Source organism: Diadema antillarum, unplaced genomic scaffold, assembly GCF_040938485.1.
Source record: "Diadema antillarum isolate AM-2024a unplaced genomic scaffold, OU_Dant_1.0 scf00000035, whole genome shotgun sequence".
NCBI lineage: Eukaryota > Metazoa > Echinodermata > Echinoidea > Diadematoida > Diadematidae > Diadema > Diadema antillarum.
In genome coordinates this window covers 3,731,486-3,754,355 of record NW_027270924.1, presented here as the reverse complement: position 1 = coordinate 3,754,355, position 22,870 = coordinate 3,731,486, and the positions used below count along the sequence as shown (strand labels likewise).

Here is a 22,870-nt window from a genome sequence, read left to right as displayed (position 1 = left end):
TGATGTTTTGTGATGTGTCACTCAGATGTATATTAAATCCTAAATGCTTTCTCATCATTTTCATTTGTGCTCTGATGCTAGGGGGCGACATGGCGTTGGACGCATTGATATTGTTGAGAATCGATACATCGGCATGAAGTCTAGAGGTATGACTCTCAAAGCCCATCTTTTTTTCTGTCTTTTTTTTTTTAAATATGTACATTCCCTGGATGTGTCCTGAAAATTAGGAAGTGGTGTAAAACTAGAGGCATGGTGACATATCTTGCTCAATATGCACTTTGAACAGAATAGAAGAGTGTAAATGTTCATATCAAGTTTTAAGATGGTACATGATCACTTTTGTCAAATTAGTAATAATATTTGATGCTGTAACTTTTCCTGCATTCTTGACTTGTAATGCTATTTTCCGAGTGATTGAATCTACCATCAAGAACCACAATGACAAAATGAGAAAGCAGTACCTTTCAAGAGAAAAGTTTGTAATAATTTACCGTGGAGACGATATGCATGTACATACATTACATTTGTGTTGCAGGAGCCGATTAATTATTGAAGTGTTACCAGTATTCATGTCGATATCACTCAAATTGCAAAAGTCACAAAATTAATGGCACCACAAGATGAATGGCTCATGCAGTATTATGTGAACACTTTAAAACGTAACCATCACTGAGAGCCATACTATAGCCCAAGTTATGAGGCCTGTGTTTCTCTGTTTGCTCTCCCCTAATCCAGGGGTGTACGAATGTCCTGCTGGAGAGATTCTTATCACAGCACACACGGACATTGAGACATTTACCATGGACAAGGTAGTGAACAGGTGGTAGGAGTGGTGGTGGTGGTAGGAGTGGTGGTGGTAGTGGTTGGAATGGCTGAATGGCAGTTGTAGTAGTGGTGGAATTAGCAGTGGTTGAGAGTTGTGACAGTGGTAGTCTTAGAGTGGCAGGTGTTGATAGGCTGTGGTAGAAGCTGTAGTGGAACTGGCAGTTGTAGTAGAGGTGGAAATAGCAGTGGCATAGGTGTTAGTGGTAAGAATAGTTTTGAGAGTGATAGTGTTGGAGTGGCAGCGGTTGAAAGGCAGTGGTATGAGTTGTGAAAGTGGCAGTTGTAGTAGTGGTGGAATTAGTAGTAGCTGAGGTGTTAGTGGTAGGAGTAGTTTTGAGAGTGATAGTGTTGGAGTGGCAGTGGTTGAAAGGCAGTGTATGAGTTGTGAAAGTGGCAGTTGTAGTAGTGGTGGAATTAGCAGTGGCTGAGGTGTTAGTGGTAAGAGTAGTTGTGAGAGTGATAGTGTTGGAGTGGTATTGCTAAAAGGCAGTGGTTCTGTTGTTGTCAAAGTGGCAGTTGTAGTGGTGGATTTAGCAGTGGTTGAGGTGTTAGTGGTAAGAGTATATTTGTGAGAGTGATAGGAGTTGCAGTGGTTGAAATGTCGTGGTAGTGATTTAAATCCTGTATACGCCGAATATTTCGAGAGTCAGGTGCTATTCGCGAAACTAAAGACACGCGAAAATAATGACTCTGATGTCAATATGAATGTGACGTACATGTATACATGTCTCCCTTCAGTACAGTTCTCCAAGATTGTGAATTTAACCACTTGCGAAATTGTCAGGAAGTCCCGATTCGCGAAAATTTAGACTCGATAGATATATGGCATATACCGTAGTAGTGATAGGCCTTGGAGTGTCTAGAGCGGGAGTGGTAGAAATGACGATAGCAGTGTCAACGGTAGTGGTTGAAGTGGCAGCGATCGGAACGGCATAGGTACAGCTGTAGGAGCGATGGTTGGAGTGGCATTAGTGAAAATGTAGTGCCATGTACTAGCATGTTGGGAGTGGCAATACTGGTGGTCAGTAGTTGTTCATCAATTATGGTGTTGGAGATTGTAGCTGTGGCAGATAACGACTGGACGTCAGTCGGTTGTCATAGTAATGATGGTGGGCGGCCTACAGGAAGTGTGTGGTAACAGATTGATGATGATATTTTATAATGCAATGTTTGTGCATTTAGCAAGGATGGTATATATGATGTGATTGTAGTTGTGTTGTAATCAAAATGAGAGATGGGTTTATCACAATAGTATGAAAGAAATAGTCTGCAGTGGTACCAGTTTATATTGTAAAGCAAGAAATATTCGAATTGGAGCTGACGACCATTTATGTGGCATGAAAGTTTCGTGAATTGTCACTAACATCAACACATAGTGTAGACAACGTTCGTGTGCATTTTAATTTTGTGAATCTTAGCTCTTGCGAAATTTGTGAAATTATAATGCACACGAACATTTCTGGTTTTACAGTACTACAGTGTTGAAGTAAGTGTGGTTAAGGAAAAAGATATATGTATATATTTTTCAGTTGCTTAGGAATCTGTGATTGCAATGATTGAGGGATGATAACGGTGTTGATACTTAGCACAATTTGTTATGGGAATGGTGGTGTTTCTAGCAGTGGCAGTGGTAGCTAATGTTAGCATGAGTCAAATGTTAAACTGAGTCACTACTAAAGCAAGTCATAAATCCAGCAGGCAGTATCTAACGAGGGAATTCCATGATATACATAAGGAATACATGATTTCAAAAAATTCTGGTATTGGAATATCTGTTTACTGTATTAAGGGAGGAAAGTTTCTTGGTAGTTAAATGTGACAGTTACTTTACTAGTAAGTTTACTATTGCTTATTATCATCACCACCTGACTTAGAACTGAAGAACTTGCTCTGCTTGTTTGTTTTTTTGTTGACAGGCTGTTCGCAGGATAAAGCAGATGCTTTCTCTACGCTTTTCTGAGCAAGTTTATGAAGGTACTCAACATCTTTACTCTTAGGGGAGAAATACCACGTATACACACAAGCGTTTCATGTCTTGAATGTGAATTGATTTTAGATGTAATGAAAGGGTGACATGGATTGTTCTCAAATGAAGAAAAAATGCAAAATAGCAATCTGTGATATATTCGACACACAGACATATACATAAGTATATCTTTTGGATAATTTTTTTTTTTCATGAATACTGTAAATATGTTTGCCATAAGAGTGATTTTAAATAATATTTATGGTTTATTGTTGGTCATGAATATACCACCACAGAGAAGTCAACATTGTTCCAGATAAGTGTTGTGCAAACTCTCCCAGCTCCCCCCCCCCCCCAAACAAAAAGAAGAGAAAAATAATGAAAAGAGAAAGGCGTGCATTTGGCAGATTAGGCCTGTGTGTAAAGTGGATATTGTACGTAACCAGACTCACCCTAGGTATTTGGGACTTCTCTGCCTAGGCTTCTGGTACAGCCCCGAGTGTGAATTCACCCGCGACTGCATTGCTCGAAGCCAGGAAGACGTGGAAGGAACAGTCACAGTGACTGTCTTCAAAGGCCATGTGTACATCAATGCAAGGGAATCCTCCAAGAGCTTGTACAATGCAGAGCTGGTCAGGTTAGTGTACCTGGGGGAATTCCCCTGTTCTTAACTGGTCACAATGCAGAGCTGGTCAGGTTTCAGATAGTGCACCTGGGGGGAATCCTCCTGTTCTTAATTGGTCACTGAGACCGTCATAGCATTATCAAAGTGGTGTTGAAAAGTAACTGGTTCATAGCAGCAGAGACTCCAACCGTGAGTGTCTCTTATGGGAGATTCTCTCACATGGATATCCTAGCAAACTGGATACTTGTTGCACAAACATGCGCACAATATTGTGCACATCACTAACACAACGAGCAATGTCCCTTGTGGGTGGGGTGCAGGGCCCACTAAAAAGCTCTGAAAGCTCTTGAGTTATAGATGCTGTGTGATGCTCCCGTAGCCTTATTTTTTGTACATACTTGGAAAAAAAAGAGAAAGCTATATTTCAAGTGGGAGACACACATCTAGAGGTAGAGAATAATTATTTTTATGGTTATTTTTATCATCATTAGCAGTATTTATGCATTTGACTAAAGATAGCGTGGTCATGTAGCAGAGTACATTAAAATTACAGAATTTACAATTACAGGGATAAATGATAGATGGTACACCATTTGGGTTCAGGTTCACAAAAATTATACTTACATAAATAAATGAATAAAGAAGTTTATGCATCATACGTTTGTACATAGCACATACATACATGTATATACATACATACACACACACATACATACACACTTACATACAAATGTATACATGTACATGCATACATACATACACATGCATGGACACACGCACATTGATTAAACACATGTTGTGTTTCTTTTCATCTTTTCTTGCGCTGTAGCATGGATGTGAAGGGAGACTATGAGCCAGTAGATGCCCTTGGGTTCATCAAGGTCAATGCAGTCAGGTAAGATGAATTTATTGAGAGATTGAGAAGAAAATGGAGAAACTGTGTAGACAATTGATATTGCAGAGACTCCAACCCAAAGCACCTTCTGAAGTGGAGATTCTCCCGCCTGAAACCCCTAGCAAACGGGAGACTCCATTTTGATGTGGTATACGAAGCGCGAAGTTCCTAGGTTTCTAGATGCTCTCTGGTGCTATCTAAGGCTTTTTTTTTTCAACATACAATAGCAATATTAAAGTAAGAAATCCTTTCCAACAGGAGACACAGAGCCAGGGCGGGAGAAATTAAATCTCAAGTGGGAGAACGGGAGATTTTGCAAAAATGGGTTTTTGGCGGGAGATCTCCCGTCGAAAACGGGAGAGTTGGCGTCTCTGATATTGCCTAATTTTCTTCTCTACTGCACAATTCATTTCATATGTCATTTATGAAACACCACCAAAAGGAAATAGGAGTGTTCTGTGGAAAACAGGCTAACAATAGTTTATGTGCAGGATTTTTATGCCTCCGCGACAAAGTGTCGCCAGAGGCATTACATTTTCGGTTGTCTAACCATCCTTTTGTCTGTCCATAATCGATTTTGTGGACCGTGTAACTTGAGAACCATGTGAGGTGTCCAAATGAGACTTGCCATATGTATGTATGAGTGGACAAAGCCGTGCCTATCAACTGTTGGATGCACATGGTCAAGTTCAAAGGTCAAGGTCAAATTTGTCACTATTTTCTCTCTATGTCTGCCATGCCTGAAGGTATTTTCATGAAACGTAATGTATGCATGTATTACCTGATAAAGATTCTGTGGAGAATGTTTTGGGCCATAAGGATCAATGGTCACGTGAAAATGCTGATATTTCACTCCTTTTTTTTTGTGTGTGTGTGTGTCCATATCTCGGAAATGGCTCAAGGTATCTTCATGGAACTTGGTACATGTACTGCCTGACAGTAAATGACAATAAAAATCTCCCCGAGTTTCGAATTATTTATGCCCGTTGAGATGTGTGTAACACACAGGTTTCTCCCTGATTGTTCTTTACAATCTCCCTCATTTTCATGTGTGAATGTTGGCAGCCCTGTCAGAGCGCAAAATGAAGGAACCTCATCCCAGTGGAGGCTCACAGCATCACTGTCTGATTGGCTTAATGTCACTCTCGCTCTGTTTCTCCCTCCATCCTTCTATCTTTCATTCTCTCTTCCTTCTCTCCATCACATCTTCCTCCTCTTTTCATATCTCAATGTTTCTTTCTCTTCATGACGATAGGCTGAAAGAATACCACCGCCTGCGAGGGGCTGTGCAAGACGGCGCCTGCAAAAACTGATCAGCATGTGTGGCTGCAGAGGGATTCTCGTACTCAATATACAGTAAAGACCTGCAGAGGGCGTCCTATCAATGTGGTGCACCCCCATGGTGTAATGCTATTTTGTGCTTCAAAGAAGAGTGCAGCAGAAAGAACAGTGTGTTGGAATACTCTTTCAAAGGAGAATTTACCCCAAAGATATATGCATGAATTGTGACCATGCATCATAAAGCCCATGATAAGTTTCATGGGTGAACAATGCGTTTGACTCAAAAATGTTTTTTTTTTTATTGATGAGGTTGATATTTATTTGTTATTGTGGTCATATTAACTGGGAAAGTGATCCCTCTTCCATGTAAATCTGAAGTTCAAAAGAATAACAAATTCAGCTGAAGTACTGTGTTGACAGTTTGTGCAGAGTCAACATTTTGTGGTGGTCTCCTAATGGTTTACTTTGGTTGCCACCCATTGGGCAATGTGAAAGCATATCTGTATGAAAAAGACCCAATGAAAACTTAAAACAGTCATTAGTAGCATTGATACTTTGTAAAGGTGCAAAGATAACATTCTCTTTGGGGTAAATTCTCCAGCAAAAGAGCAAATACATCGTATATTGTAACAAGACATGCTAGGACTTAGTTTTTTGTTTGACATCAAAGAAGCGTTGCTGTGAACTATGTGTCATTGATATTATGTTCAAGTTGATAGTGCAGGGATACAAACTAAAAACCTCAGACTTATGTGTTTTATTTGTGAAACCATGTTCCTTATAGATCCAGAATTGTGGTGTTTGCTGTATTCATGCATGGCTTAAATACTGTATACGCCATATATTTCGCGAGTCTAAATTTTTGTGAATCTGGAATTCCCGACGATTTCGCGAGTGGTTGAATTCACGATCGTGGGGTCCTGTACTGAACAGAGAAGTGTACTCACGTACGTCAAATTACATCGGGATCAGAGTCAATATTTTCGTGTGTCTTTAATTTCGCGAATAGCACCTGACTTGCGAAATTCGTGAAAATAAAAACCCCACGAAATATTCGGTGTATGCAGTAAGTAGAGTGCAGACACAGAATTGATGACATGCTGTGAATGTTGAGATGATATGAATGTATAACAAGGGAACTTGTTAGCCACAAAACATTTTTGTTTTTTCTTCTTCTTATTCTTTCAATGTACTGAAATAAAAGGCTCAGCACACCAATACATACTTCCAAAATCAACTTAGGAGCATATCTAAGTCTTCTTGCTATGCTCTCTGTAAGTTAACTCCATCTGATCTCTCAAATAGTGTGTTGATAGCCTTGTTACATTTGCAATAACATATGAAATATACTGTAGGTTGCCCATACTTTGTATGTTTCTTGTATACACACATGGTTTTACATCAGGTGAAAAGGTCATGTTAATGATTGCATTTAGCGAATCATGAACAGAATTAAAGTGTGATTACGGTACTTGCACGGGTTGATAACACCATACAGTTGGAATATGCATTGATAACGACATTGCCCCAAAATGCTTTTTGTCTCGCCCACCGGAGGTGAAGGCGAGACTAAGGGATCCAAATGGCGTCCGTCTGTCGTCCGTCGTCCGTCCGTCGTCCATCCGTCGTCCGCCGTCCGTCACAAATGTTAAAGTTTACCTGCAAGACTCTCTTATGATGCATAACTTGGCAACTGTTACAGCAATGGCAGCCACACCTGGGTGATAGAAGCACTAGGGGTATCTTTATGTTATGGTGTTGTCGGAGGTCATGTGATGATGTCAAAGGTCATTTGAGGTCATATATTAAAGAGTATGTGCAAGACTCTCTTTTCTATGTTAAAGTTTACCTGCAAGACTCTCTTTTGACAAATAACTTCACATAAGTTGCTTGGATTACAACCTAACTTGGGTCTTAGATGCACTGGGGGTACCTTCATGTTATGGTGCCGTTGGAGGTCACAGGATAAGGTCAAAGGTCATTTGAGGTCATACGTTAAAGTTTACTTGCAAGACTCTCTTATCACACGTAACTCGACACATGCTGCTACAATGGCAATCAAACTTGGGTGATGGATGCACTGGGGGTACCTTCATGTTATGGTGCAGTAAGAGGTCACATGATAAGGTCAAAGGTCATTGGAGGTCATACGTTAAAGTTTACTTGCAAGACTCTCTTATCACACGTAACTCAGCACATGTTGCTACAATGGCAATCAAACTTCGGTGATGGTAGATGTCTCTTGGGAAGTTGAAGGTAACCACAAGGTCAAAGGTTACAGATGGGGGACAACGAACTTTTAGGGCCCAACATCAAGTTTTTAGGGCGCATTTCGTTTATGGCTCATAACTTTTGATCCCTTTGTCCGTTTGTGACCAAACTTGGATGGAAGATGTCCCTTGGGAAGGTGAAGGTCGTCACAAGGTCAAAGGTCACAGACAGGGGTCAACAAATTTTTAGGGCCCAATGTTAAGTTTTTATGGCGCATTTCGATTATGGCTCATTACTTTTGATCCCTTTGTCCGTTTGTGACCAAACTTGGATGGTAAATGTACCTTAGGGTGTTGAAGGTCACCACAAGGTCAAAGGTCATAAGCAGGTCGATTAACTTCTGGGAGTTATAAAAAATATTAATTCCATGTACGCGAATGGGCGAGACACAATTTGGCGATTGCCTTGTGTTAAGCAATATGAGAAGGGAAGAAATATAAACAAGCCAAGAATATACACCTTGAACATGTAATTGAACAATCAGACATTTAATGCAATCACATTTATGTTTTTTTTTTCTTTAAGCTATCACTTGAATCAATTTCTGGGTAATTTTCCATTATGAAACAATGTTTGTATAACCTGATATTGCGATGATAATGCAGGATCTCTGTTTTTACAATGGCATTGCAAACATCTTCTTTTAAAATTCTTTATTTTATTCATTATTTATCTCTTTCTGCCTTTCCAAGAAAAGAATCACACATGGTCTGAAATAGCATTCAGTGCAGAAATTAACATGTAAGAATCAATGATATACATTAAGAACTATCCACTTTAGTAAGGTAAGAGTCATAAGTACCAAGTGCGAATTTACAACTGATTCAGTGGGAACATCACATGGTATTCTTCTGAACAAGCATTTTTTGTTCCGAAAGCTGTCTGCATTACAAGACTATCTTGCCTGATTATAAAGAAAGTCATCACACTTGTGCTACATTTGACAATGATATGATAATCTGGAAATGATACGAGTCACCTGATTTTGGAGTCTCGTTCCTCCCTTTTTTTCCTTTTTCCATAAGCTAACATGAGACAAATGATGTAGTCCTAGACACCATTTGAAGATTGATGTGGCCTTGCTGGTGGCAAAGACTGTGGTTCATAAAGCACAAAATGTTTGTTGTGCAGGTAAGCACATACATAGCCTGCATAAGAGTGGAATACATCGCAGAGACAGAAAGGAAGTTAAAGCTTGAATGTCAGTCCTGTTAGTCCCTGAAATGAACTGCTGTGGTCACATTATTGTGTGAAGCTACACACCTGGCAATTTCTATGTGTAAATTACTCCAAAGATACACATGATATATCAAGAGCAATATTTTCTTACACATCAATGATAAAGATAGGCAGATTAACCTCATCATATAAATCCATGCAGCTACAATATAAATGTGTATACACTGTAGTATTTTGCAATGGTTTCATCTTTGTGGATTTTGTGGGTTGGCTGATACAATTGTATTTACACAATTAACTGTGCATGAAAATATTTCCTCCCATAACAGAAATGCAGTGTATATGGTCCCAAAAATGGGTGAAGATCAATTATATTTATTTTCAATTCTCTCACTGCAGTTTGCGATTGCAAATCTAACCAATTGCAAAGATGTCTTGCCAGTCTCAGTTTGCAAAATGTTGAACTTGCTAAATATAAATGTATGGCATATATGGTATGTCTTTGGTGCTTTGTAGCACAGAACCAAGTGCTGTTAATGTCTGTCACATGATCAGAAAGTAATCTTATGGCTCTGCTTAACCAGTGGTGGATCCAGGCAGGGGTGCATCAGGGGCGCGCACCCCCCTTTGCGCACCCCCCTTTAATTTTATTAAAACAAAAGAAATAAAAAGAAAAATGGGGGGGGGGCATACGCTCTCCTTGAATTTTGTAAAGGCACCCCCTTTTACAGAATTCCTGGATCCGCCCCTGTTAACCACCGAACGGTTTTACTCTGGTTTTTTTTCTGTCATTTTTCTTCATATTTTTCCAAGCCTTAGTGAGTCCTTTGTACCCTCTTCCATTCACAATGACATGTATTCTTTTAGAGATGAATTATATCTTTGATGTCTGTGAGGTCTTGCCTTGAGCACCAGAAAATGTACTTACACCGTACAAGGTCCACAGAGTTTTTGACCCTTCCAATTTCCGACTGATGACCAAACCTTTGGTCTTAACCCGTTTAGGACAGTTTGATTTTGCTACAACACGCATTTCCCATAGACACCTGCCCGAGTATACTCGGGACTCGTCCTAAACGGGTTAATACTATACCTTGTACATTAGAGGATGGCATTTATTGTGTGTTTTGTGATATTTCGCTGGTGGGTGTGGCTGTTCATATATTTTGTGTTTCTTTTCAGTAATGCTGCTTCATGGTCATGTTGGAAAAAATTGGAAGAGACACATTCAACTTTCGATTCATTTAGATTTCTGTGCATTTTATTGGGTGAATATGTGGCATTAGTTGAAAAAGAGAAAAAGAAAGTTGTATACATGTATCTGTTGTAGACATTGTCTGGAATACAGCTGTAATACTGAAAGGAAGCTAGAGGTTGATATAGTAGTGTGGTCCATAAGTGTGGATTTAGTCAAGCCGAACATGGTTCGGCTGCAGATTTTACCTAACTACAGTACCAGTATTCAGGATTTCAGAAATCCAAGATAGATTGTGTGTTTTTGAAAGTTCATGTGCATAATTCTAGAGGTTATTTTTTTATTGGTAACCATACCTAGGTATTGCTGTGTGACACGTAATAAATTTGGAGCACCAGGGAGCATAAAAAAGAATTTTTTATATTGCTGTTGCTGTGTTCTTTTTGTGTCTGGTTGTGACCTTATTTTATGTGATATGTGTGCTACGTGCCAGAGAGGTATTGTTGACTGGTTTGTTAGGCATTATTAGAAAGCTATTCCAAAGGCAGTGTTTGTAAAACACTCGGGAGAAAATCATTAATTTTTCGAAGCAGCCAAGTCGTATTACCATGCTGTGACTACTGAGCTGGCATTGGTTCCAAACTACTCCTATGACATCATCCCTGCATCATGTATAGTCTTTTTCAAAGGCCCTTTATGATTTTAGCAGTAATTGTCTCGAGCTGAAAAAGCCAATGATGAGTGGATTTGTCACTGTTCGTGAGCCAGTAGAATTAAAAGCTGAGCAAGGCATGTTACTGTTCAGGTGCCAGTAGAAAGGCTGAGCAGGGCACCACTCCTACTAAATAATTCATCAGTGAATAATTGAAATGCAGTATAGTCACATTGACCAATGAATTTTCTAGACCTGTGGACTGGCCATCGGTGTGCAATTTAGTATGTATGAGCTTCTGTGAATATGCTGATTTTTGCTATTAAATGCTGCCAGGGAAAGTTCAGTACAGTATCATAGGAGTAAGTTGAGATTTCATTTCATTTAATTTCATTTATTTCCACATTAAAAACAACAATCATTACATTTCCAAGTCATAGTATAAAGCAGCGCTGGCGGAGCATTTTCAAAAGTGTGTGTGTGTGCGTGTGGGGGGGGGGCACTTCTGGGTTTGAGCTAACAAGCAAAAAGAAAAAAAAAAAGGTCCTCAGCTCATCTCTCCCCTTCCACTTCCGGGTTTCTTCGGCTGACAAGCAAAAAAAAAAAAAGAAGAAATGGTCTTCAGCTCATCTTTCTCCGTCACTTTCGGGTTTCTTCAGCTTACAAGCAAGAAAAAAAAAAGATCCTCACCGCTCATCACACTTCAAGATCTCTATATATCTATTTCTTTTTAGTGCCTCTTATGTACTTCTGGGTTAAAAAAAAAGTGGGGGTGGGGGGGGGGTGGGGTGGTGGGCCCAAAGTGATGACACCTTATGTATTCCTTTGTATGGTGCACAAATCAAGTACACTGTACAATCTTTAGGTAGCATGCAACCAAGGAAACTTCACCTGCAGTTATACAATTGATGCCCTCACAAATAGCCCGATTGTACAATCACCAAATTGGAACGTTTCCTTTAACATAAGTCCATCTTAGCTCAACTTCGGGACAGTGTGATGCCTTAAAGGACAAGTTCACCTTCATAAACATAAGGATTGAGAGAATGTAGCAATATTAGTAGAACACATCATTGAAAGTTTGAGGAAAATCAGACAATCCGTTCAAAAGTTATGAATTTTTGAAGTTTTTGTGCAGTACCCGCTGGATGAGAAGACTACTGCAGTGTATGAATAACTTAGATGTCACATGCGTACAACAATATAAGGAAAATATAAAGAGAATTTCACAAAATTCCATCTTTTGAAAAAAGTACACATTCCCCTGACTCGTTACCGACAAAATGTTATGGGTAATATTATTCCCCCTGCCTTTAGAAAGAGGCAAGTCAAGTGCACTTTTATTATGCCAAAAAAAGTGAAAATATGTTGAATTTTCTTTTACATTTTCTTCATACTGTTGTACGCATATGACTCACAAGCTGTAGTAGTCTCCTCATCCAGCGGTTCCAACACAAAAATTTAAAAAATTCATAACTTTTGCATCGATTGTGCAATTTTCCTCAAACTTTCACTGATGTGTTCTACTAATATTGTTGCATTTTCTCAATCCTTATGTTTATGAAGGTGAACTTGTCCTTTAATGAGCTCCCCTGAGATTGCAACACTGGCTGCCAACTTCCAGAGCAATAATAATTAATTCCTTTGGATGGTACACCAAGACCAGCAGATTAGACTTTAAAAACAGCATTCAGGAGGTGAATAAGCTGGTTTGTAATTAGCTCAGGCTCATACATGCACATTTTCCCCATACAACCTGGTTTTCTTTTCTTTTCTTTTTTTTCTCAGTTGGTTTGGGCAATTCATATATTTCCAAATTTAATTAGCCCGTTGAGGACAGGCTGATTTTACTACAACACATATTTCCCACAGACACCTGCCCGAGTGTGGGCAGTGTGTGGCATTCATGGTCAAACAAATAATGAACTTACATGAAACCAGGTGACCAGAATGGCCCATTAATTAACAAATATCATGTCTAGGGAAAAAAATCTATTTCATTATTGTGCATTTTTTCTCTCATTATAGTGCCAAATACCAGGCTTCTGATGAATTCTTATCAGATGGATAATGCTGACAAGGGTTGTTTGGAAGGATTACATGAATAATCACTTCACATCACAGATGCTTATCTCAGTGAATTTTGAATGCCAACATGCCTGTTATCACAAATACACTCTGTGATTGTACTTGTGTGCAAAGTGGAACTACGAACAGGTTTATACCGGAAGCAGTTCTCAGGAAAACACATGCAATGCATGGTGTGTATTTGGTTTGCCATTTGTTCTTGATATAAGCTATTCACATTTTTTCAAATCAATACTGAACAAATTAATGTCCAGGGATATTTAGCTCACCTGAACCTATGGCTGAGGTGAGCTATTATGATCATTCACCATCTCTTGTGTATTGTGCATTGTGCATAAACTTTGTACATTTTCTTCTTTTTGAAAACCTCATGACAGATTTTCACCAAACTTGGCAAAGTCTCTAGGGGGTTAGTAGGATCTCAATTTGTTCAAATGGACCCCATGCCCCCCCCCCAAATTAAGGAATCTTTCAAAAAATCTTTTCTATAAAACTGAAATGATAGAGCTAATGAGTAAGTGCATTGAAAACCAGTTCAAGGTTTTTATTTTTGTTTTTTGTTTTTAATGGCATATCTGGGAACAATTTTCACATTCTTATCTCCTTGAAAACATATTATCAATTTGTCGCCAAACTTGGCAGGCGTTATCACTAATATCAAGGGTAACAGAATGCGTCTTAATACAAATGAGTACCATGCAGCTCCACCTCCTGGGGACCCCCAGGGGACCCCAGAACTCGCAAAGCAGGAGAATCTTTAAAAAAAAAAAATCTTGAAAACCGAAGATTACTCTGAGTAGATACATTTTTGAATGTAGACATACTTTCAAGCTATTATTATGTGATAAAATATTATACAAATGGACACCATGCCCCCTGGAAGCCCTCAAATCTGTCATCTTCTCGATCCCCACCCCAAGTTTTCTATATAGGCCTACCATGTGAAGAGTTTGTTCGCAAAAACCGACAAGTCCATTTTTTAAGATTTTGAAGTACGGTCTATGTCATAAAGTACAAAATTAAACCTCTTAAATGATATATTGGTCACTACATATAAAGGTACATTTTCGAAGTTATGGTCAAAAGAAACAAAAATTCTCTTATCATTCTCTTTATTTTTCTTGACCTTTAATCGCAAATATCTCCATATGGCAAATATGGACTTATCGGTTTTTGCGAACAAACTCTTCATGTAAATCTTGTTCTACAAAAACTTGATTGTTATATAACCCTCTGTATGCCACATTTCTCACCTGTCCATTGGTTTGTGTGTGAAATTTGTGTGCTTTTGATTCATTGGCATAGAAAGGGTTAATTGTGATACACAGGCAAGAGAAGACACTGGGGTCTCTTATTATAAAATTCATTTTATGAGGGAGGGCAGAGGCAAAAGTGTAAATTTCATGTTTTTGCACTCGGAAACCAAAACCCAAATATAAATGTGGACTGAGAAATATTAGTAGGACACATCAATGAAAGTTTGAATAAAATCAGACTGTCAATATATAGAAAATATGTATAGGCCTAATTCAATATAGGGGGCCTACCTTATATTTTCTGCGAAAGAGCTGAGCTTTGACTTACGTACATCTTTCGCCCAAGCAGGGGAATTTAGTGTTATACCCTTTTATGTGGTATTAAAGTTGATGGAATGTGTATATTCTGTTAAAAATTAAATTCTGTGGAATTCTCCTTTATTTTCTTTATGTCATCTTCCATAATGATGTCATAAACTGCAGTATAGTGTCATCATCCAGCAAAGACTGTACAAAAAAAGAAAGAAAAAAGGCTTGTTTATCATCCGATTTTCCTCAAATCTTTATATACTGGAAGGGGATACGTTCTCCAAATAAAATGCTGCTTTTACTCAACCTACATTTGTATTTGACTTATGGTCTTTTAGTTTCCTTTAATAGAGAAAATGTAGGCCTTAATATTCATAGTCTGCTAGTCATAGAAACACAATATACTTATAGGCCTATGCAAATTTTAAGCATTGTCATGAATTGAAATATGTCATATCAATGTGTTTGGACATGCCAATTAAGGTACCCATCTTGACCACATCCCCCCCCCCCCCTCCCCGCCAAAAAAAAAAGAGAAAAAAAACTTAAAGTTTATATGTCAAAATGATATACTAGTAATATAATGTCATTTCAATTTTGATTGCTGCAACTTTCACACTCTTAAGACCGAAGTTACTATTTTGATCAATGACATCTTTATATCCATTACATCTATATATTTCTGTCTACTGAGTATCTCTCAATATATCCACATCTGTCTACATTTTTGATCCATTTGTGTCTTTCTAATTGTTCATCATCAGCTCAGTAAGTTCCTGGCTTGATTTTTTTCTGCATTCATTTTCATATTCATCCTGCAATTATAGTATTCAAGCAGAGTGTTAGCTGTCTCTCTCCTTTCTGCTCTCCGGACTTGGAAAGTTCATGTAAAGTTCAAACTAGATTTCTTTCAAGTGCTACCGGGAAATGCGGAAGAGCCATTCATCTCAGCGTGGGAGGGAAATTCACTCTCATCGAGCCGAACGAATACTTGGTAGTGACGCATGCAGAAGCGTGCACTCAGATTCTCGCGCTGTGACGTTTTATATTACTGTTGATGAGATGTTCTCATTTACTAACGTAGTACAACTGTACTCGTGAGACATTGTGAAATAAAACGTAAATGTGAAGTTAGCCGTGAATGAATAAACGTGTACGCAGTTTGTAGAGCGCGCATGGCATCATTCCATTGTGATACGAATTTTAGTTCAATATCATATTGCAGCGTAGCGATTGTGTACGTCGTGGATAAAAAGAGCAGAATACAGTACATGAATAGTAAACGATTGTACTAGTACAAGTGGGCGGCGCGTAATAGCGGCGCGCGCGATCTCGTGTGTTCGTGTAGGTACGTACGTGTGTGTTTATTTCCACAGTAAAGCTGCAGCGTAGTGCAAGTGCAGTGCTAACGTGCTGGCTGTGGATGTGGTACATCTAACTTGGGAGCCGGCGGAATGATTGACCACGGACTATCGGATAGAATATTAACAGGGAATTTATGTGTATTTTGACATCAATGATCAGTTATCATGAGTTTGATAGAGGCTCATGCCAAGGATGGGATGTCACCCCGAGGGATATCTCAGGAGGAGGAAGAGCGATATGCGGAACTGTTTTCCAAACTTGACGTGGACGGTGATGGGCGAATAGACGTTGAAGATTTGCAAGAGGGACTTACACGGTTGGGTGTTCATATGGTGCCTAACCATGCTGAAGTAAGCGATAAACGTTGATTCTAAATATGATGTCAGCTCAGTATCCCATCGATATGATACGTTTTACTTATGTATTTGAGTTGAATGACTTCATTTTATATCGTGATTTTATAAAGATTAACAACCAGACAGAGGAAGATACTTCAAAATAAACCGGGTTAGCCGTAGGCTACGCTGTAGGCTTATCTTGACTTCTGTGTAATGTCGCCTCCTCTCAGGCATTTCAGACACTGCCTGGTCGTGCTGAATACGGGGACCAGTCGGCAATGTCGGCGGTGCTTTGGCCGTGGTGGGCGCTGGTAAACAGGCTGAGCTTTAGTAGCTGAGACTGAGAGGCCACCACATTCACCAAGCACAAACTGATGCTTAATAGAATACACTACAACAGTCAGTGCTAAATACATTCAGCACTAAATCTGTCACTAATCGACAGTGCATCATGTCTTTCTATCTCTGATGGCGATGCACTTCCAGTTCCACACCACCACTTTGTCAATTTATATTGTACATGTAGTTCCTGCCACTGGCATAGATTCTAAGTTTCTAGAGCCCATTCATATTCTTACTATTACTGTCTGAGTATCTCTGATCTTTTGAATGAGAAGCAGTCCTGTAATAATAGTCTATTATTAAAGGACTGCTTCTCATTCAAAAGTTCAGAGATTCAGTGATTGTATGAGTTTTTTTATTGCATGCATGGCCTTAATGGGGTTAGGCTGTAGTCTGGGAATTCATTGCAATCAATCATTCGCCTGCGTAGAACTATAAATTTACATTCCAGCTGTTCAGTGTTAGATCTAAGTATGGAGAATTTTTTATCCTTTTTGTTTTTAGATGAGAATAATGTCATTGAATTCAAAGTCTAGTAATAGTATATTCAGTGTTTCTACAATGTATGATTTTTACTTTGATGATGGTTTCTGTATAGTACCTCACTGCAAATATACAATAGATCTGTATGATTATAGAAAGGATGCACGTTTCATGTAAATTCATTGCCAGTGTTCAAATTTATTTCGCATAAGATGAAGAAGAATAAGAACCTTTTCATTAGCTATTTAAATGGGGAAAATAAGATTCTACTATTTCTAGCTGAAACTTCAGTTTGTTGTGGGAAATGCACTATGTTTTGATGGTAAGATGATTATTTCAGGCCTTCAAATCAAGTAGGCCTATGAATAGATGAGGGTTGTAACTTGTGATGTGCTGCATTCTTCTTTAGATATATCTACTGTTTATTTGGGTTGGTAGATGGTCTATATCTACATTGTATGTACAAAAATGTAGGTGGTCTATACAAACATGGTGTTTGCATCCCTCAAGATACATGTACAGGACTACAGTATGTTTTGGGTAAAAGGATCTTACTGTAGAAGTACATTCTCATTGTTTGAACAGAAGTTCTGGTTTACACCCCCCCCCCCAAAAAAAAAAAAAAAGAAAAGAAAAGAAGAAGAAAAAAAAAGAAGAGGTACAATCAGAGTACATGCAGTACCTCTGATTGTACCTCTTTTTTTTTCTTGTATGCCTGTACAGTTGTCCTACATGCCAGCTGGTGTTTCTAATATTGTGTTGTAATGAAACTGAAAGCAAAAAAGCTGAACATGTGACTACTGAACTAATGTCATTTGAAACAAATACAATTGTCCTCTTTTGTTGTTGTTGTTTTTCCAGAAATTCATGTCAAAGAGTGATCAAAACCAAGATGGACACTTGGACTTTGCTGAGTTTGTGCAATATGTAATAGAGCATGAGAAACAGCTACGCCTTGTCTTTAAGAAGATCGACCACAACCAAGATGGGGCACTGGACGTCCATGAGATTCTTCTCTCGCTCAAGAAGCTTGGGGTTAACGTCAGCAAAGATGAAGCAGACAAGCTGCTCAAAAGGTAAATGAATGGAAAGTGGTTATGGTTTATAACTTGGCTGATGTGCCAGTTGGGTGGTGAAAAATATGAGTTAAAGGATGATTGAATGTTACATATTCAGTAAAGATTCTTTTTGATTGTATACAGTTGTACATGGTAAAATCATGTCTGAGCTCAGTTTCAAATAGTGAACCTTCTGTCATTGAGATTTCCAATCCAGAATGCACATGTTCAGAGAAGTGACTGTTCTCCAAGAGTACAATGTATCTGTTCTTATCTAGATGTCTGAATGACAAATATTCAAAAAGTACATCTGAGTGTACAAGCCTTGTAAGAATTTTTCATAAAGGGACAAAAGACTTTACCTTAGAGCCAGTTTTATACTGTGTCCATAAATGTGTATATTGTTTTGCTTTAATCAAAGAAAATATGTGACAGTGATAAACTTCAAACTGATAATAGTGCAATGTAACTGATAGAACTACTTGTACATTCTTATGATGACCTCATAATCATTACAGCTTGTACACTGTGCGTTCGTGACGTCTGTGATATTCTGTGCTGCATTTGAGTTCCAAAAATTTGATGAAAAAACTGTTGCAGTTAACACACATATTAAAGCCAAGTATTTCTGGCAAATATCACAGAGTGAAATGTGTATTGCCCTTTGTGTAGTTGGGATAATGTACTGTAAAGCTGTTTTTGTGAGGGTTTAATTTTGGCGAATTGCGAAACAAAGTTGGATCGCGAATTTAATAACATGAAAATGTCACCCTGGGCTGCAGTAATAGTGCATTTACGAGCGTCGGTGTCAATAGGCAAAACCATCATCTCGCAAAAATATCTGTGATCTCCTCATTCGAGAAAATATCTGTACGCGAAAAATAACAGCTCATGCAGTACATTGGCCTACTACATAGGTTACAGAGGTTTCTGTTAATCCTTTTCATTTGTGTGAATTTTGCTGCTGAGGTTCCTTTATCAGTTAGTTCTTCTTTTATATTGTGTTGATATGTTTTCTTAACACTCAAATAATATGTTGAATTTACTTTCTGTTCCTGGTTAGGGTATCATGACCTTGGTAATTTTATTTGGTTGTGTTTTGTTTTTGCCTGGTTCTGGTTTCTAAGCCAGGGCCGCACACTAACCCATCTTTTTCTACAGACTGTCTGACCTATCTGTTGGACCAGTACATAGTGTAGGTGTCCAGTTTTTCCATTTTTTACTGGTCCATTCCTGAAAAAGTTGCTGGTCCAACTGTAATTTTTACTGGTCTGGTTGTGGACCAGTGCCAGTGTGCAGCATTGTCTAAGCCTTGTATTTCCATGTTTCCTTATTTTTTTCCCCTTCTTCTTTATCTACACACTGTATTGGCACTCACCATAGACATGATTGTGCTTCTTAGTATTGACAGAATTGCAGGAAGCTACACAATGTACGGTTCTCTGTATTCCAGTCATTAATATGTTTGATGGACAAGATGCCTATGTACATACACTTATCCCCATTTAATATTTAATAGGCCAAATTGACATGCTTAGTTTTTGGCAAATCCTTACTTAGGTTTTGGCAGTAAACTGCCTACTGTTGACAACATCATATGAATTATAAATCAAAAAATAGCTGTGGGTTGAACTGGCATACTGTAAAGTTGGAAATTTTTGTACAATTCATGTGAAAATGAAATACATGGTTTAGATTTTTTTTTTTTGTTATATACATGTGATACTTCATATTTCAGTACTGTGGAATTACCATAATTACAAGAAAAACTTATCTTACCAGGCAGAGCGTGAAAAATTTCTCGCATGAAAATTTCCACTTTTACAGTTAGGTACCAGGGGTTATTCCGTTAATGTATCTTGAATGATTTGAATAAGCTACAAATGTACACAAGCGTGTAGTCAGCTGGTGTGTGTCATTAATCAGATGAGGGAAGTTTGCACATAACTTTGCAGGCAGAAAACTATAAAATGATTCACGGTATTACACTATATTTTTGAAATTGCTCATTATTAAGAAGAAATAAAGTTTGAGATAAAAGCGTGAATCATTAATCAAGGCAGCAAATGTTCTGAAAAAGAAAATGGTAAGAAAGATTTTTCCCCTTGAATCACCACTTCTGCAGTTTAGGAAGTCATGAAGGTCAAGTATGATACAGTAAGGTGCATTGTAGAAGAATAGTTTGTATACAGCTGTATATCTCAAATGCTCAATATGCAGAGTGATAACATGTAAAAGTTATAATGCGCACTCAGCTGTCCTTTTGTACAAAAAGCAGGTACCATTCCTGCTAACCTGTGTAGGTACTGTGCATATTGTAGATACAGTGTAAATTTGTAAACTGTACTCTCTAATGGATACTGAATCGTTTACTTGATTTCTTATTTTATCATTATTAGCATTACCAGTACTCTTTCCTTTTTTTTCCACTTTTTTTTTCTGGGGGGGGGGGGGGATTGGTTGGATGTGTCTCATTACAACATAGATTGCATAGCCTGTACACCCTTACCTGTTTGGAATAGTCATTGCTGAGTTTTCTGTAGGGGATGATGGTATGTTGTTCATGATTATTGTATTTCTCACTTCCTCACAGTGTGTGTGGGTTGGTATTGCAACTTTTTTGCCCCTCATCTGATACCCCGTTCAGACTGACCTTACGATGTACCCGCTGGTTACTCCTCAAGGACTCGATAGCCAAAAGTCTTAGCGTTCATCGATGATTTTTCCTGCCCTCATTTAAGACTAACGGGCCAAGAAACCCTCATGAAAATCATAGGCATGAGAAATATAGGTCATTTGAGGGAGGTATTTCAGTCAAATCTGACACATGCAGTTAGGTGCACGCATTGAAAACTGCTTAGTCTGAATGGGGTACTAGTATTACAACTCAAAGATGATGGTGCATGCATTTTACACCTCTGTTCTCTATACGAGTATGTTGACAATGCCCAGTCACGTGAGAGTGGGCCTTGGGTTCTTTCACTATAAGAGGGCAAGGTGGAAACATCACGGTTCACTCGTCACCATTGTGATCCTGCCTTGAAGGATTTTACTGCACAAAGTGTACAAATATGGGTACCTAGGATGTATGTACAATGTACCATTCAGTTTAATACTCGTATGTACTGTACCATAGAATTCTAGGGGTACAACAAGTAGACTGGATCATGGTAGATGACAGTTACATTTTTGTGTCGGTACAAGTTTGTGTTCACTGAAGTACAAATGAAGAGTTTTCATTGAGCCCTGAGACGATGATAGTGATGTCAATGTGTGTGGCTTTGCTGGAAAGTGATCAGTTGGGATATACTGTAAATAGCTTGCTTACCATATTCTGTATGCCATATATTTAACAAGTCTAATTTTTCATGAATCGGGACTTCCTGGCACTTTTCACCAGTGGTTAAATTCCAGATTGTGGAGTGGAGTACTGGAGGGAGAAATGTATGCGTGCACATCACATTCATGTTGGGTCAGAGTTAATATTTCTGCATGTTTATGAATTCGTAAATAGCACCCGACTCGCAGAAATTTAAAACCTCACCAAATTTTTGGCATATTTGCAATAAATAATTTTCTGATAAAATATTTATATGATATGCTGAGGAAGTGTTCCTAAACAGTATCCAAAGCATAGCACATGGTAGCAGGTACAATGTAAATCACAAGGATGGTATGTAGTTGCTGGATGTCAGGTGTGTGACTATTGTTCTGGTTTGTTTGTGTGTGTGTTTGTTTGGTTGTTTGTTTGTTTGTTTGTTTGTTGCTTTGTGCATATCATGAGCACATAGTGTCATTTGATTGTTCCTCCCCCCCAAAAAAAAAAAAAGAAAAAAAAGAAGAAGAAACAAAAAGGCTCTTTTAGAGTGTGCACAGCTTCATTTTGTGAGTGTTTTTCTTTCTTTTAAAGATTTGGCTTGCAAACACTTATGTAATAACAAGCATTCTGATTTTTTTGTGTGATTAAAATTAAAAAGTATTTCCTCATACATTGCATTATATCAACACAATTTTTCCCACCTACAGTCACCTGACATATCAAAATAGAAAATATTGAGGAATGTCAGACTCAGTATCTTATAACATACAATTTGTATGTCATAAACACACACACATACTTTTAAATACCGTAAAGTTCCGTGTATAAGACCCACCCGTGTATAAGACGCACCCCTACTTTCGGACCTAAAATTAAAAAAAAAAAACACACACGAAAATTTCCACGCAGATATTGCGTGTGTAAAATACATATTATTTCAGCTCAAAATTTCCCTAGAATGCAGCATGTATTTGCTCTATTTTTTGTTTCCTTTTATACTTTCTTTTAACGGTATTCATCGGACATCGGCAAAATATGGAAGACGCAAAATGCGCTACTTGTCTCGGTACTCACTTGCTACAGTATTGTTTCGCCTTTCAATCGTGGTACATATGTCATGCATATCGTACTCATGAGTGTACAGTACGATCTTTGCTGTGGTAGCAGAGGGTGTCTCGCATATTGACGCATGTCAGACTGGAAGGTTCATTACGAAAAATAAGAAAAACATCAACAAGTGTAGCAGAGGGATCATACGGCAAGACGTACGGTGCGTACGGTAATTACACTCACTGTTGTTTCGCCCGGAGAGATTACCAGTAACATGTGTGTCTCTAGTACATTGTACCATGCTTTTATGCACAGTGCTAGCCTTTTGCAAAAGGCAGCTCGCGATAATTTCAGTACATGCACACAGAGAACA

The 22,870-nt window shown here is 38.4% G+C and overlaps 2 protein-coding genes across 2 annotated transcripts in view; both read left to right on the top strand.

Annotated features, from left to right (window-relative positions):
• Positions 1-10,689, top strand: part of LOC139744295 (argininosuccinate synthase-like) — a 47,199-nt gene extending 36,510 nt beyond the window's left edge. Inside the window, exons 9-14 of the mRNA XM_071654746.1 lie at positions 82-146; positions 736-809; positions 2,742-2,799; positions 3,272-3,428; positions 4,246-4,311; positions 5,567-10,689. Coding sequence (XP_071510847.1) covers positions 82-146; positions 736-809; positions 2,742-2,799; positions 3,272-3,428; positions 4,246-4,311; positions 5,567-5,624 — 478 coding nt within the window. The 3' untranslated portion in view covers positions 5,625-10,689. The remainder of the gene's footprint in view (positions 1-81; positions 147-735; positions 810-2,741; positions 2,800-3,271; positions 3,429-4,245; positions 4,312-5,566) is intronic.
• Positions 10,690-15,982: 5,293 nt separating this feature from the next.
• LOC139744285 (calcium-binding mitochondrial carrier protein SCaMC-2-like) overlaps positions 15,983-22,870 on the top strand; it is a 39,157-nt gene continuing 32,269 nt past the window's right edge. Inside the window, exons 1-2 of the mRNA XM_071654734.1 lie at positions 15,983-16,257; positions 17,932-18,146. Of these exons, the coding sequence (XP_071510835.1) occupies positions 16,072-16,257; positions 17,932-18,146 (401 nt within the window). The 5' untranslated portion in view covers positions 15,983-16,071. The remainder of the gene's footprint in view (positions 16,258-17,931; positions 18,147-22,870) is intronic.